At 35.5% G+C, this 15,821-nt stretch overlaps 1 protein-coding gene and 1 long non-coding RNA gene across 2 annotated transcripts; one reads left to right on the top strand and one right to left on the bottom strand.

The window, feature by feature from the left end:
- The first annotated feature begins 3,062 nt into the window (after positions 1-3,062).
- Positions 3,063-13,384, top strand: LOC122093530 (probable LRR receptor-like serine/threonine-protein kinase At1g56130). Its single transcript, XM_042663881.1, has 24 exons — positions 3,063-3,275; positions 3,583-3,769; positions 4,808-4,879; positions 5,462-5,533; positions 5,627-5,698; positions 5,934-6,005; positions 6,389-6,460; positions 6,598-6,672; positions 6,861-6,932; positions 7,017-7,088; positions 7,426-7,497; positions 7,604-7,675; positions 7,775-7,840; positions 8,079-8,144; positions 8,547-8,591; positions 8,768-8,832; positions 9,124-9,503; positions 9,594-9,792; positions 9,871-10,044; positions 10,349-10,467; positions 10,859-11,069; positions 11,190-11,415; positions 11,508-11,658; positions 12,529-13,384. The coding sequence occupies exons 1-24, from the start codon at positions 3,122-3,124 to the stop codon at positions 12,919-12,921; spliced, it is 3,159 nt and encodes a 1,052-aa protein (XP_042519815.1). The 5' UTR covers positions 3,063-3,121; the 3' UTR covers positions 12,922-13,384.
- On the bottom strand, positions 11,195-14,582 carry LOC122093531. Its single transcript, XR_006144490.1, has 3 exons — positions 14,397-14,582; positions 12,201-12,378; positions 11,195-12,117 (listed from the first exon to the last, which is right to left on the bottom strand). It is a non-coding gene; the product is annotated as an uncharacterized LOC122093531 (long non-coding RNA).
- Between the last annotated feature and the right edge of the window lie 1,239 nt (positions 14,583-15,821).

Below are 15,821 nucleotides of genomic sequence, written 5' to 3'. Positions count from 1 at the left end.
TGAGTCTTTGATAGAATATGACCGAAAAATTAAGAACCCAAGTTGCATACAAACGCCAAACTAATCATTTAAGCAAATCATGGAAACCCTAGATGTTCTGTTATTATTATTATTATTATTATTATTATTATTATTATTATTATTATTATTATTATTATTATTATTATTTTAAGAAAATAGTATTCGTATAAATCCAGTGGGCTAAAGAGGTGGTTTCAAAGTCACCTTTTCACATGGCACAAGTACACCATATTTATCATAAATAAATAAAATACACCATTGATAGTATATTTAAACAGTACTCCAAAGAATCCTTTGTCATATGGTAAAGCTTGAATTTCAAGTGGACCTTTGCCTTATCTAGATAGACCCTGGAATTAGGCTTTTTTTATCAAACAATGTCCAAATGACTTCAAAATAACAAATAACAAATAACAAATTGACAAGAAGTTGGGGTTTGACAATTTGCTATAGGGCTTGAGATTAGTGCTTTATGATCAAACAATGTTGAAGTAGTTTTCTAATCCCTAGGGATAACAATAATTAACTTCTCTTAAAATATATAAAATAAAAAGATAGTAATAATTGATATAGTTTGGTTTGCCACGAATAGCATATTGAAAACTGGCGACTTCGTAGTCTTGTGAAAAGTATTTGTTAACTTTATGTTACCTAACCTCAAAAGATGTATATACCAAAAAAAAAAAAAAAAAAAAACCCTCAAAAGGCTTAAGTACTTCTCGTTGCCATCATCATTGGATATTTAAAAATTTTTCAATATCATATAATCTAATTTTTGGACTAGATGTGGTTACTCAATAGTTTGGATCCATTGCTCATCATCTGATTGTCCATATAAGCATTCAAACACTTGTACCTTTTACTTCTAAATATATCTCTCTTCACCCTTGTACTAATAGAAAATGGGATAGATGTTAAATGCTCACATATACGATCATCCGAGCAACGAATCCAAATTCGTTACCCTACATCACACCTATAAAAAGGGGGGAAAAAAAAAGCATGATTATACATCAATAGTCATCAGCTTCTATGTGTGCCAAGGCTATTGGTAAAATTCCTATTCCAATTGTGGATACACTAGATAGTTGGATTTGAACTCCTACATTGAAAGACAATTTTTCGGTTAAGTCTACTTATTATCTATTGTTCAATCATCGCAATCTTGGCGCTTCGGTTTCATCTTACCCTTTTTGGACTTGGTGTTGCGGATCCTTAACCAGCTTCCTAAAATTAAATTGTTTTTATGGAGATGTTGTTCCATCTCTTTGGATGTAAACTAACTATTGTTTACCTGAAATCTTGCTTTCATCCTTTCTTCCCCTTCTACCTTGGGCAAGAAGAATCTATTGTTCATGTGTTGGTTTTTTATCCTTTTGCTACTATCCATCGGATTTGCTTCCCCATTATGGATTGACTTCCATTTTTTTTTTTTTTTTTTTTAATACTAACGACGCGTATTCAGGCCTGACTATTCCCGTGGGCCCATACTGACCCCATAACCCACATAGACCGAGTCATACTGTGGTTGAATGAGAACCATTCAATTTTCACTGAAAGTAGTAAAGAGCACTAAACACTCTCGTGTGAGTGGCCCAAGGTGTGCTTAGTGAGAGTCGAATGTTCGAGTTTATGGCTTGTACCAAGTTTGTTGCTCACCAACTACGCTACCCCCTTGGGTTGAATGGTTAGCCTATTTGGTTAACTTATACAAAGAAATGCCTAACTAATCCGATTTTAATATCCAATGGTATGCTCTTCTGTGGAAAATTTAGAAAACTAAGAATAAAACAATTTCTAATCATGTTTCCCTCGAGTGCAAATTTATGGGACTTGCTTCAATGGAGGCTGAAGCAATGCTCCAATCAAGAAGACTGCCAGATACTTCTCTAGTTGCCATTTCGGACTGCTTGCTTGTGATTCAGCCTCTAAACATATTAGAGGTTTCACTTGATTGGATAGTTAGATCTTTCTTTCTTTCTTTTTTTTCCTTTTCTTTTGCCTAGGTTATGGTGGTCCAGACGAAAAGGCGATACCACTGGGCCCAAGAGGTGGAAAGTAGGGGACACAAGTGGAGCATTACAGCATTGTTACACTTTCAAGACGAATTAATTCATTGATCAATCCTCAGGCTCGCTCTAAAGCAAGCAGTGCCAAACTGCTCGGCTATAACCCAGGTGTGCATTATAAGGACACTATTAGGTTTTTTTTCCTTCACTTCATACAGGTTTCTTGCTTTCTAGTGGATTTAGGTTTTCTGTTTCTCTGGTTTGGCTATTTCGGCCACTTCATTTCCTTATAAATGTTCCTTTCAGTGGAGTTTCTCCTGTTGACTTCTTTAATAAAATTCCAGTTAAAAAAAAAAAAGAAAAGTTGGAAATGATTATTTCAATAGTTAAATTTTTGAAGAATATTTCAACGATATTCAAAAAAAAAATATATATATATATATATATTAATTAAGCTGGCAGCCTTCCCTGTTGACTTATCTTCAAGAAGGCAACACCTTACCACGTAACCATTCCATTGAAGGGTGAGTGAAAATGCTCACTTGATCCCATTCTACAATTTGGGTTGGTACAGTCGGATCATTACAGGTACCCTTGGTGATTGAATCACTTCCTGCCGATAGGTTGGAATTGGTCCTAAAAACTCTAGAATCGATCTCTCAAATTTGAAATCCAACGATTCGACCCCTAAAACCTAAAAATGGCAAGAATTAGGATGGGTCAAGACTAATGATCCGAATCGCAATTGTGACGAATCTAAAATCCATATATGGTTTTACTTGAAAAGGAAGAGCTAAAAGTAATTCGATAACATTGGGTTCATATTCCATAATATTAGTCAGACCGAAAGCTTGGATAGCTGTCGTGACAAAAAATAAAAAAATAAATAAATAAAGCAATTCAATGACACTAGAGCATTAGAATAATAAACGTAATAATCCAAGTGGATGAGTTTCAATTTTGAATTCGGCAACCACTCTCTCTCTCAACAAACTCTTGCTAATATAAAGAGGATTAGTTCTTAATCCCTTTTTCTAAAGTATAAGGATCTGAGATTACTTTCTACAACTTCAAAATTTGCCCATTTGTACATGGAAGAACAGAGGAAGAAGAAATCCATGTTGAAACCCAGATGCACCAAATGCTTTTCAGTATTTGCTCATGCCTTATGGACCATTTACTTCCTCAGCCAGCTCCTCATATCTGAAGCTCAAACTGCCAATGCTACTACAGACCCATCTGAAGGTTCTCTCTCTCTCTCTCTCTCTCTCTCTTGTTCTTAGAAGTATTAAGGGCAAGCATCTCTTTATATATCTCTTATTCAAGTTGCTTCTCAGTTGGTAACTTTTCATTTCTAGTTAAAGATCATGGTTTTATTTAGAACCATCAAAGAGAAAGAGAAGGAGATAAACCCACTTAAGGAATAGAAGATCCAATTAACTTTGTTGAATATATACATACATGAGCTTGAAGGCAAATTCATGATCAGTTGGTTTTGGTTTCTGGGTTTTTATTTTTATTTTTTTAATAATAATAATATTTGTTGTTGCAGTGAGAGCTTTAAACTCTATTTTCCAGAAATGGAATATCAAGGCTACAGCTAACTGGAACATCAGTGGGGAACCTTGCAGTGGATACGCCATTGACACAACGGATCTTGACAACAATGGACCCTTCAACCCGGGCATTAAGTGTGATTGTTCATATAACAATGGCTCCACATGCCATATCACCCATTTGTAAGTAACTATCTCACTACTAATCAACTTCGGCCATTACATAGAAATGATATGATTTAGATTAATCACATGTCAAATTTTGGAGTGGACAATGAGATCATGAACTCAAGTAAGGAGTCATGCCATGTCCACTCCTTTATAGAATCATTTTTAGTGAATAATAATAGAGCCTGCAATGATTCAATGCCCACTACTTCGAATCAAAAAAATAATAATAGTCTATAATGCTACAATGCTAGGACAATTTGTCACTTTGTCATATATATCTCATCAATTTGGTATACTAATCCATCCCATAATAAATAAAGTACATTAGATAGAATGCATCCTTAATTTATCTTATTTCCATATTCTTTGTTTTCCTATTGCCATTGATTATGAATTAGCGAACAAATTTTACAGCTAAGCAATTGGTCCCCGAGTGGACTGGAGTTTGAATAAATTTACATTTGCATGTCGGTGGTTTGCATAATTAACTCAACACCATAAAGAAGTCCTAGTGTTTTCTGAGTAGGACATAAAGGTTACATGACACATGGGTGCGTGCCACCAAGAAGGGCATAGGGCTCATTTTGCATCCCTGTGTTTGGGGCCTTGTGTCTCATCCAGGAAAAAAAATTCGATGTAAATTTCTAGCCTTTTTATATGAAATTAGGAGAGTTTGGATACATTTTGCGACAAAGCTGCATCTATGTATAAAATGAACTTACGAACTTATAATCATGGAATCGATTTGAATAAGCAGAAGAAAGTGCCTCAAAAGCATTGTTTGAGAAATCGGAATGGATCCCAATTAGGGTTCACACTGATTTCCATCGATTCTGTTCACTTGAACCTTGCTTGAAATTGAATAAAAAATAATAAAAAAATTACTATTTGACTCTTAGTGTTTTTTTTTTATAAGCTGAAGCTTGAGCAATGAGAGGGTTTTGTATTGCACTTTCACATGATCCTATAAATGTAGGCCAACTGGAAAATAATTAAATATTAATTTCTCTTTAAAATATGACTAAATGCATTTAATTTTTACTTTTGCAGGAAAGTATATGCATTGGAAGTAGTGGGGACAATTGTAGACGAGCTTATGAATCTCACTTACCTCAACAATTTGTATGGATACCCTTTTACTCTCATTCTTCACTCGTTTCTTAAATAGATACAAAACTATAATTTGAAATTCTTTTCTTCCTTTATTTGCAAACATGGCTTGATCATGAGATCCAAAATATCTGTGATTAGGTTGGCCTATGGTAGGCCGATACTAATATCATTACATATACCATGATTTAAAACCTTGGATTGACGTAAAGATTATCAGTCTAACAACCTTCACCTAAACGATGTGGGACTAAAGTTTGCACACGCTCATCGATCTTCCAAACCTCTGGTACTCATCGTATTCTCTAAGGGTGGATTCCCTTACACTTACCTTATTCTTTGATGTCATACAAGGAATAATCAAAAGAGGTTAGAAATAACAACAAGATGTACCAAAAGAGAGAGAGAGCGAGAGAGAGGCACTCAAACCGTAAATTTCAAGTGGTAAAAAATGACACTCCTTGTTTCAAAGTCAAACATCAATAACTGATTCCTTGCATTAATATCTTCCAAATTTAACTATCCAGCATATCTCCATGGCTCCAAGTTTACTCACTAATATTACATGCTATTAAATTACATTTTTTTATACAGGGATTTGCGTCAAAATTATTTCACAGGTCCCTTGCCTAAATTTATAGGCAACTTTACTCAAATGCAATACATGTAAGTTAGCTTAGACTTCTATTAAAATTCAAAGTTGTTTGTTTTATGTATTGAGTTATGATATATGTTCACTCTCTCAATGACACTATATAGGAGTGTTGGTATTAATGCTTTATCCGGGGAGCTTCCAAAAGAACTAGGAAATCTTACCAATCTAATTGTATTGTAAGTAATTTTCCCTTTTTTTTTTTGTTGTCTCTTTCTTTCTTCACCCTTTTAGTTTAGTTCAGGGTTAAACCTCTTCTAATTCTAAAATAAGAACATCCAATGGCTCAGTTTTCATATTGAATACACACAAGTGGTGGCTCATTGGTCAAACTGATTTAATAAACTCTGATTATTTTATAATATTCGATTAAAAATGGAGTTAATATCAAACTTCTGAATATTTTTTTGACAGGGGTTTTGGCTCAAATAATTTCTCTGGTCCACTCCCTCTTGAGCTTGGAGATTTAACAAACTTGCAACAACTGTGAGTATTTAATTGAATTTTTATTTAATCAAACTTGACACTTCCTGGTGTGCATGGGCTTGTGGCGCATGATAGCTCACCAACTGCACTAGGCAGTTGTTGTTCTTTTTGAACTATGTACCTCTTTCTCACAAGGTCACATTTTTCATCATATGGAAGACTTGAATGTTCGCTAATGGATCCATGTCATAGAGGACCTTGAACCTAACTCAACATTCAATTTTTTAAGCCTAAAATAAACATAGAAAGTTGTTAACAAGTGAGTTTAATGTTTCATAAAATTACAGCAATGTGATTTACCGAAATATATTACAATAGTATTTTTGTCATTGTATTCAATTTTGGTATCACTTTTAATGATCAATGGATTGTTTATTTGGCAGTTACTTTGATAGTTCAGGAGTGAGTGGTGAGATCCCTGCAACATTTTCCAAATTACAAAACTTACAGACAGTGTAAGAGCATTGAGATATCATCACTAAGCTTGCTTTGCCCTCAGCTTGAACTTAACTATAGAAAAGCTTCTCTAGTTTGAAAGGATAAATATATTCTTCTACTTCAACTTACAAATAGAAAATTTCTTGAATCATAGGTGGGCTTCTGACAATGCACTTACAGGAAAAATTCCTGACTTCATTGGTGGGAATTGGACTAATCTTGGTTCCTTGTAAGACTCTACTTTATTATTCTTATTACAAGAATTTTACTCTTTTATAAATTTAAAACTTAGGCAGCAACATTTCTTGACTTGTAAGATTCTTTTTATAACATATTAATATAAAAATTCATTCATAGTTGGAGGATTTTACTTGAATTTATTGTTTGTAATACTCTTTCATCATCTATGTTTTGTAGGAGGTTTCAAGGAAACTCATTTGAAGGACCAATACCTTCAAGTTTTTCTAATCTAACCACCATGACAGATTTGTGAGTTTTATGTTCTTCTGATTTAAGTTAATCTTTTATATTCTTAGATGTGTAAGATCACCTTCCTGTGATATAATTATGTAGGAGAATTAGCGAGATTTCTAATGGGAGTTCATCATTATCATTTATTAAGGATATGAAAGCTCTAAGTACTCTGTAAGTCAACTCCTTTTCTTTTTTTTTTTTTTTTTTTTTTTTTTTTTTTGCCATATTAGCTTTTATGTTCTATATACTTATTGGGAAAAATAAGCCTAAAAGATAGTGTGGCTCCAACGCCTACACAAAGTGGGGCAAAATGAATGCCCCACTCATGAAACCCAGAAATTCCATCACTATTGATGCTTCCACGTGTGCTCCTGCTGGCCTCCACGCTAATGCAGGGGCCACGTTGCCTTTTAAGGAACCCTCTCCCATATTTATTTTATTTTATCCATAAAGGTATTGAATTTCTGAAATGTTCTAACTATTAAAAATTGATTATATTGTCAAACAGAGTCTTGAGGAATAACAATATTAGTGATACTATTCCATCCAATATGAAAGGTTATCAGAGTTTGAAACAATTGTAAGTTTTTCTTGTTCAAAAGTGATTCATGTGATTACTTTACTTATAGTATATAAGTAAATCTATAAACTTCTTTTATTACCCTTGAAATTTCCAACTCTTGCAGGGACTTGAGCTTCAACAATTTAACTGGACAAATTCCAAGTTCTCTCTTCAATTTGAATAGTCTGTCTTATTTGTAAGGGAAAAATAGATTATTTACTCATTTTTTCTACTTTGTTCTTGTAATATAGTTCCTTGTTTGACGATGCAACTATTATTGTGTCCATGCACACAGGTTTCTTGGAAACAACCAGTTATCTGGTACCTTGCCTTCTCAGAAGAGTTCCTCACTTGTTAATATGTAAGTAGTGCAGCAGGTCTATAATGTTGATGTGTGGTTTTGGGTTTTTGATCAACAACCATGATAATTGAGGAAACTAAGCTTCTTAGGTTCTAAATTATATTTTTAATTAGAAAAGTATGGTATCCAAAATGAGATTAGTCTGTTATAACATTAGCACATTACTCATTTTGTAAAATCCATATGGTTATCTGTTAATTATAGTATGTACTAACATAGCTTTGTACTACTATTGCAGAGATTTGTCATATAATCAATTATCAGGAATTCTTCCTTCTTGGGTTACACAAGGAAGTTTGCAAGTGTAAGTTATGAAAATTAGATATTGATTCTTTTGTTACCTCTAAATGTGATCCACTCGCGCGGCCTCTGTGCCTAGACACAGAGGTTAGCGAAATGACTCCCCCACCCCTTGATGATGCCCATGTGCACCACCGTGTGAACAGGGAGCATTCATTTCCCTTCCCTATTCTTCTATATGGCATATGTTAATTTCCCATTTAGAAAAGAGGGGGGGGGGGGGCTTCCTTCTTTTTCATTGTTTTCTTTTTATTAAAATATATATGCTGAATGGAGCTTGAGGTTCAAGAAGGTTATCATATTTGTTTCAAAGATTAATTGTAATGATCATAATATCTATGTTCGCTTCTGAAACTTGTTAATAATGTTTACCAACTTGGAGTTCTCTTCTGGGTTTCCTATGCAGCAACTTGATTGCCAACAACTTCAACATTAGTGGTTCAAATATCAGGTATTATCTCCAACTGTTACATTAAAATGTTAAAGCCATGCCTAAGAAATAAACTAGACCATACCATTGGAGAGATACCAGTTTATGAGTGCTCTCAAAACATGTATGCAAATTCATGCATCTTTTTGTAATGTATCACTCTTCATAATCTAAGCACTTGATTGTTGCATTTTAAGTGGTTTGCCTCCAGGATTGAATTGCCTTCAACGAAACTTTCCATGCAATCGGGGCTCTCCAATATGTAAGTAATGTGTTAAACATTTTCTTTCATGACAGTTAATGGATTACACCATCATACTTGCAGATGTAACAGCTAGTATTGGTAATATGAGACCTTAGAAGCTTACACTGATGAACTTTCAGGGGTTAGTCTCATTTGGAGAAATATTACCAGTAATGCTATATATACTAACTGTCCCCCCGCCCCCTTCTGTTTTCTCCCTTGTTTTCTTATTTTGATTAAGAAAATATGAGAGGAATGTTTTGCTTATATGAATAAACTTGATGGGTGCAACGTTTTGCTCCTGCACAGATTATAACTTCTCTATCAAGTGTGGAGGTCCAGAAATTAAGTCTTCTGCGGGGATTGTATTCGAGAGGGAGAATGAAACACTTGGTGCAGCCACTTATTTTGTCACTGAAACAGAAAGATGGGCAGTAAGCAACACTGGAAGGTTTGCTGAGAACAATAATGCTGATCAGTATATCCTATCTTCTTCTGCACAATTCACAAATACTTTAGATTCAGAGTTGTTCCAGACAGCAAGAATATCTCCGGGGTCACTAAGATACTATGGCCTGGGGCTTCAAAATGGAATTTACAATGTGACCCTACAATTTTCTGAGATTCAATTCAAAAATACTCGCAGTTGGGAAAGTCGTGGAAGGCGTCTGTTTGATATTTATATCCAGGTAATAAAATCAAAGCATTAAACTTTACAAATTGATGCACTGGTGAGGTAGTCATTGATCTGTGGAGCTATTTATTTCATAATATTTCAGGGTAACCTATGGTTAAAAAAATTTGACATAAGGAAAGAGGCAGGGGGAATCTCTTTTTCAGCTGTACAAAAGAAAATCCAAGCCAATGTGTCAGAGAACTTCCTTGAAATCCATCTCTTCTGGGCTGGAGAAGGTACTTGTTGTATACCTCAACAAGGTACATATGGACCATCCATTTCAGCCATCAGTGCTGTTCCAAGTAAGTTGTTCGAAATTGATATGGATTGCAATATTTTATAATCTTATAGTAACTATTAACAATCATTTTTTCATTTAGATTTTAAACCAAATGTTACCAACACACCACATACACCTGCTTCAACAAGGAAGACAAGGACTGGTTTAATTGTTGGAATCGTTGTTCCTATTGGACTTCTCAGCATCCTGTTTGTTTTGGTGGTTTATTATATTCTTCGAAGAAGGAAAGGATTAAAATTTGATGAAGATGAAGGTAAACACTAAGTTAATTTTTGTTTCTGACTGTAGAGGGTAGACTACTTTATTGATTGGATGTGTTGAAGCTTGGAAATCTTGTATCCATGCATGTCTTTGGTTTTCTCTCTTCTATTTTATTATATTGGGGAGAGGGTTCTCTCAGAAAACAGGGTACTCTATGCCCTCTCACTGATTATGTAAATCATTATTTTTTTTCTCAACAAAATAATATAATAATCCATGTACGGAGGCACAGTGTATGCCGTAGGCTCAGAATTGGATAACAAATAACATTCCATCCTTTTTAACTGAAATTGCAGAGTTTCTAGGTATTGATTATAGACCAAACACCTTCAGTTATACAGAATTGAGGACTGCTACAGATGACTTCAACCCTGCTAATAAGCTGGGGGAGGGAGGCTTTGGACCTGTTTACAAGGTATGTTGCTACTTTTTTTAAATTAAAGGACTACTTTTGGTTGAAGCAAAGTCAATAATACAATTTTTTTCTTTCAGTGAGGTTAAATTCTGTCATTTCGCATAAAAACTACATTAAATAATTTTTGGAAAAAGACAAGGGGCAATTAAAAGAATGTTACAACTTCTTAGTTCTCACTTCGGTAACAAGAATTTGTTCCCATAAGGCCACAACTGAATATTTAGATACATTCAATATGGATTATATACAACAGAAGTACATGGGGAATGTACTGTTAACTAAATCTGTTTATTTTTCAGTCTAAATAAAATACAAAAGTTGAACAAGGAGGAAAAGAAAAGCTGAAGATGAAAATGAAATACTAAACCTATTGGGTTTGTGTTTTCTATAGGGAACGCTTACTGATGGAAGGGAGGTGGCTGTGAAGCAACTTTCAGTGTCATCTCACCAGGGAAAGAGTCAGTTCATAACAGAGATCGCTACCATATCTGCAGTGCAACATCGAAACCTTGTGAAATTGTTTGGTTGTTGCATCGAGGGAGATAGACGACTTCTAGTCTATGAGTACCATGAAAATAAAAGCCTTGATCAAGCACTATTTGGTAGGAAATTGCAAGAAGAGTATATATACTATTGAAAACTTGAATAACTTTCTAGGAGTCCTATATGTTTCTTAATTAAGCAAGCTATGAAACTCAATCAAATCTTGAATTCTTGAATAGGTGGTTTACATCTTAATTGGCCAAAGCGCTATGATATCTGTTTGGGGACAGCACGTGGTCTAGCCTATCTTCATGAGGAGTCGAAGCCTAGAATTGTACATAGAGATGTCAAGGCTAGTAACATTCTACTTGATGCTGAACTCGACCCCAAAATTTCAGATTTTGGTTTGGCCAAACTTTATGATGACAAGAAGACCCACATAAGCACTCGAGTTGCAGGAACAATGTAATGTTCTCCAGCACTTGATTTTCAGTACTTTTCTTGGATACCTTAACAGATTCTGAATTTATGGGATCTAAAATTTTGTTTTGTTGAAGTGGCTATCTTGCACCAGAGTATGCCATGCGTGGGCACCTGACTGAGAAAGCAGATGTTTTTGGATTTGGAGTAGTAGCTCTTGAGATCATCAGTGGAAGGCCTAATACTGACACAAGCTTGAATGCAGAAAAGATTTATCTTCTCGAATGGGTATGATTATGAACAATCTTTTATCTGATTTACACTATTCACCAAATTGTTTGATTCTTAAAATCCACTAATTTCTGACAAGATAATGGTAGTAGAAATCTTTACAAGATAATGGTAGCACAACTGTATTTTAGTAGTAGAAAGCTTTACTATTCCATACGTATTTTAGGCTTGCATATCTAGCAAGTTCAAAACCTCTTGGATTAACATTCAAGGGTAAGAGATCTGGAAGAAACCGTTTCTTGGTCCAGAAATGAGGAGTTCAGGCCTCTTGGATTTTGTATTAGTTGTGCTTTGCTGTTGGGAGCCTGCTGTATTTCCTTCTTGGCTTCTGTATCTTTTTTGCTTTATGTTGTTCTTTCTCCCACTCCTAGGGCATGTCTTTGATGGGGGAGGTTTGGCTTTGATCCCCAATTGAGGTGATCTCTTGGCCTTGTTTCTTCTCCTTCTGTTTATTACCTATCCAACCCCCAAGGGGTAGCCAAGTTAGAAAAGGACTTTCGTCTCAGAAAGCATATGATTTTGAGTTTGACTCCCCTTACCTCCATGGGGCCACTCATACGGGGTGTTTAGTGCTCTTCACTGCTTTTAATGAAAATTGAATGGTTCTCATTCAACCCCAATATGACCCGGCCCATGCTGTTGTGGGGTCAATATAAGCCTCTAGGACTAGTCAGGCCGAAGAACTTGATGCCTGTCGTTGCAAAAAAATGATGTTACCTATCCAAAAAAAAAAAAAGAGTCAAAACCTATATCCAGACCCAACTCCTCCTGAACCTTACTTGATCATCTATAAGTGATGATTGTTTCAAACTGAAAAATTCAAAGTAGGTGTGTATCTCTCACATATGTTATGTTCCTGATTTATAGGCTTGGAATCTACATGAAAGTAATCGTGAACTGGAACTGGTTGATCCTGCATTATCAGAATTCAATGCTGAAGAAGTGAAGCGACTGATAGGAATAGTTCTCTTGTGCACTCAAGCATCACCATCCCTACGTCCAGCAATGTCTCGTGTGGTGGCAATGCTTTCAGGAGACTCTGAAGTGAGCACTGTCACATCAAAGCCTGGATACTTAACTGATTGGGAATTCAATGATATAAGCAGCTTTATGACTGGTGAAACTTCTGGAACCTCAATGAGTGGAAATACAAAGAGCCAAACCAACTCTTCAAATCCAACCAGTGTGGTTGATGGAGACCATTTTCCAGTAACTGCCAATCAACCAATGCTGCATGAGCATTTGGCAGAGGGAAGGTGATAGTAACCTTTTTGAATTTTTCAATTGATGTCTAAAGAATCCATGGATTCAAATAATTGTTACATGTAATTTATGGCTTCCTTTCTTTCTCATTGATAGATAAGCTACATTAACTTCATTGTAATATGTTAAAAGAGAAGTCTCCCAACTAGAACCCTTGCCCTCTACAATGCATGTGAATCTTGGTGAGGCTTGTGCCTTCACCTTCTTTCTCTACTAACAATGCCCAAGACCTCCTTATCTTTCTCCACTCTTTGTTGTAGTCCCAAATGTCTCAATAAGAACTCATCTCTCAATCCCAAGCATTTCCCATCCTTTACAACCATAACATAATCCAAAATCCTTTTATACTAACACAGGGAAAATCTGAGATCTCTTTCTAACCCTGACCAGTCCAAAGACAATTCCTTAGATTCCCATACCTCTCTAAACATCATGTCAGTAAAACTGCATGGTCATGCAGGGAGCTAGAAGTATCAGATTGATGTGATGGCCACTACAATTCTTGCTTGCAGATGGTGATGTTAAGATTAGTAAAAGATATGTGCAGTGCATTAATGACATGGTTGACTTTAAAGGAAGAATCTCATCATGTTGCAAGAGATAGATCCCAGGAAGACTCCAAACATTCGATCAGGGGATAGAATCTACCCCTTTTTTTCAGTTAATTTTCACCTTTGTTAGAAAAGAAAGCACAAGAGAAGGGGGAAGAATATACAAGATCCTCAGAAGCTCCAAAATCGAGCTTCTACACAAAGAGGAACCCTCAAAAGGAAGAAACTCAAACACAAGAGGAAGAGTTCCTCTAACAAAAGAAAGAAGGACTTGGCTACTATAAGATTTCCCCCAAACTCCTTTGTCACCCATTCAGCCTCCTTAGAAATGATAGTCCTCGACATACAAGAGGGGAAATGAGCATGAGGGCATCCCAAATTTGATAAGTAAAACCACATTCAAAGAAGAGTTGATTCCTACTCTCCAATACTGCCCTATAGAAACAATAGAATGGGGCCATGTGAGCGCTTCTCTGAGTTGATAAGCTGCAACATATAACTTAGTAATTTCCTGTTGTGTTCAGAGTTCATTCACTTCACCAAACATTCAAGAACTCAATGTTGCATATAAAACCAACATACTCATCAATCACCCAATTAAAATCTGTCAGATTATCGCACCTTTCAGCCATAGGAATGAACAGAAATAACTAAAGAGTTAATAATGCAAAACCAACAAAAATCAAGATAAGGCTCATTTAAAGACCTTAAACGAGCACAATGACAAAAAGACATAAAACCCAGGAAACCTACTTCTCTAGAGACCAATTAAACCCAAACCAGTCTATTACTCAGAAGAAAAAACATGAAATTTAAATCAGTTCTTCCATTTTACGTTTTGTTATTTCGTTTCTCCCACATATGAGTAGAGACGGAAAAATGAAACCAAAGAATTTAAGCCGGAAAGAATGGAGATATCACCTGAAACCAAGAAAATACGACTTCGCGGCCAAGAGTGAATGGTAACGCCACCAAATCCAACTCCAACTCCTGTAGGTGAGAGCTCGAGAGACTGAGCATCGGCCAACGAGATGCTGAGAGGGAACAGGGGAGGGGTGGTTCCTTCACCTCTGCTATTATTCGAATGCGAGGAAGTCAAATCGTGTCAGTCGTGGAGGGAGAACTTCTCGTAACAGATTTTTGACATTTTTATACCTAATTCGTACCGCTCAACCGATATGACATCGGACAATTATCGGAATCGACAACATGTAAAATCGATATTCAACCGATATGACATCGGACAATTATCGGAATCGACAACATGTAAAATCGATATAGATAATTGGATACTGATACCTCAAACCATGCTGGACTGGTAAATCGTTCAACTGTTATATTTTTTTAGGATTTCACATGAGACCCTAATTGGTTCTCAATCTAACTGTTAGATCTTTTTAGGATTTTACACGCGACTCTAATTGGTTCTCATCCTCAAGAGAGAAATAATAGGGAAATCAACATACTACTTCTCATTACGATAGGAATTTAAATAACTCACGATTAGATTCTTACAATGGACCATCACATGATCATAGAAACCATATCTCATGATTCACAACACTAACCCCTACTAACTACATACAATACATGACTGAAAATAACTAACACGATAACCCCCACCCCTATTTGAAGAAGAAGAAGAAAAGATACCACTAAGAATTGTCTCAAAAAAAAAAAAAATGTTAAAAAATTATATATTTTTCCACAAAATATCAAGTCTTTCAATAGTTTCCCACTTAAATGCCTATTAAGAAAACACACCACACTAAAACATATTTTTATAAACTAAAACAATATTTTAAATATTTAATTTTAAAATTATTCAAAATTTTCAATAATTGAAATATTAAGGGGTGTTTGGTTCGGTAAATCTTTGGGATGACATTCTTTAGAATGATAATTCTTAATTTTTAGAATTGTTTGGTTCCACTAGATTGACCCTCATAAGTGAACATCCTACTTCCCATGAATGACCATATTACAAAAGATGTGTTCCAAATCTGAGTTTACCTCAACACTTAAACTTAGATTTGAGCAATCTTTTTACCACCTAATATAAAAGGAGAAAGCGGAAAGAAGTTCTCTACGGAAGCCAATATCTCAACCCGGGAGAAACATGTACTAGCCTCAAGGTAGGGGTGTCAATTCCTAAACCGAATTGGTAAGACCGGCCAGACCAAACCGAACATAACACGGACCAAACCGAACCGAAGCCTTATTGGTTCGGTTCGGTTTGGAGTATTGCAATCCCAAAACCAAATCGAACCGCATCGGAAACCAGATGAACACAAACCAAATCGAAACCAGCTCAAAACCCGGATCGAAACTGAAACCAAACCGGTA

This window comes from Macadamia integrifolia, chromosome 11, assembly GCF_013358625.1.
Source record: "Macadamia integrifolia cultivar HAES 741 chromosome 11, SCU_Mint_v3, whole genome shotgun sequence".
NCBI classification, from domain to species: domain Eukaryota; kingdom Viridiplantae; phylum Streptophyta; class Magnoliopsida; order Proteales; family Proteaceae; genus Macadamia; species Macadamia integrifolia.
This window is presented reverse-complemented; position numbering and strand designations above follow the sequence as displayed.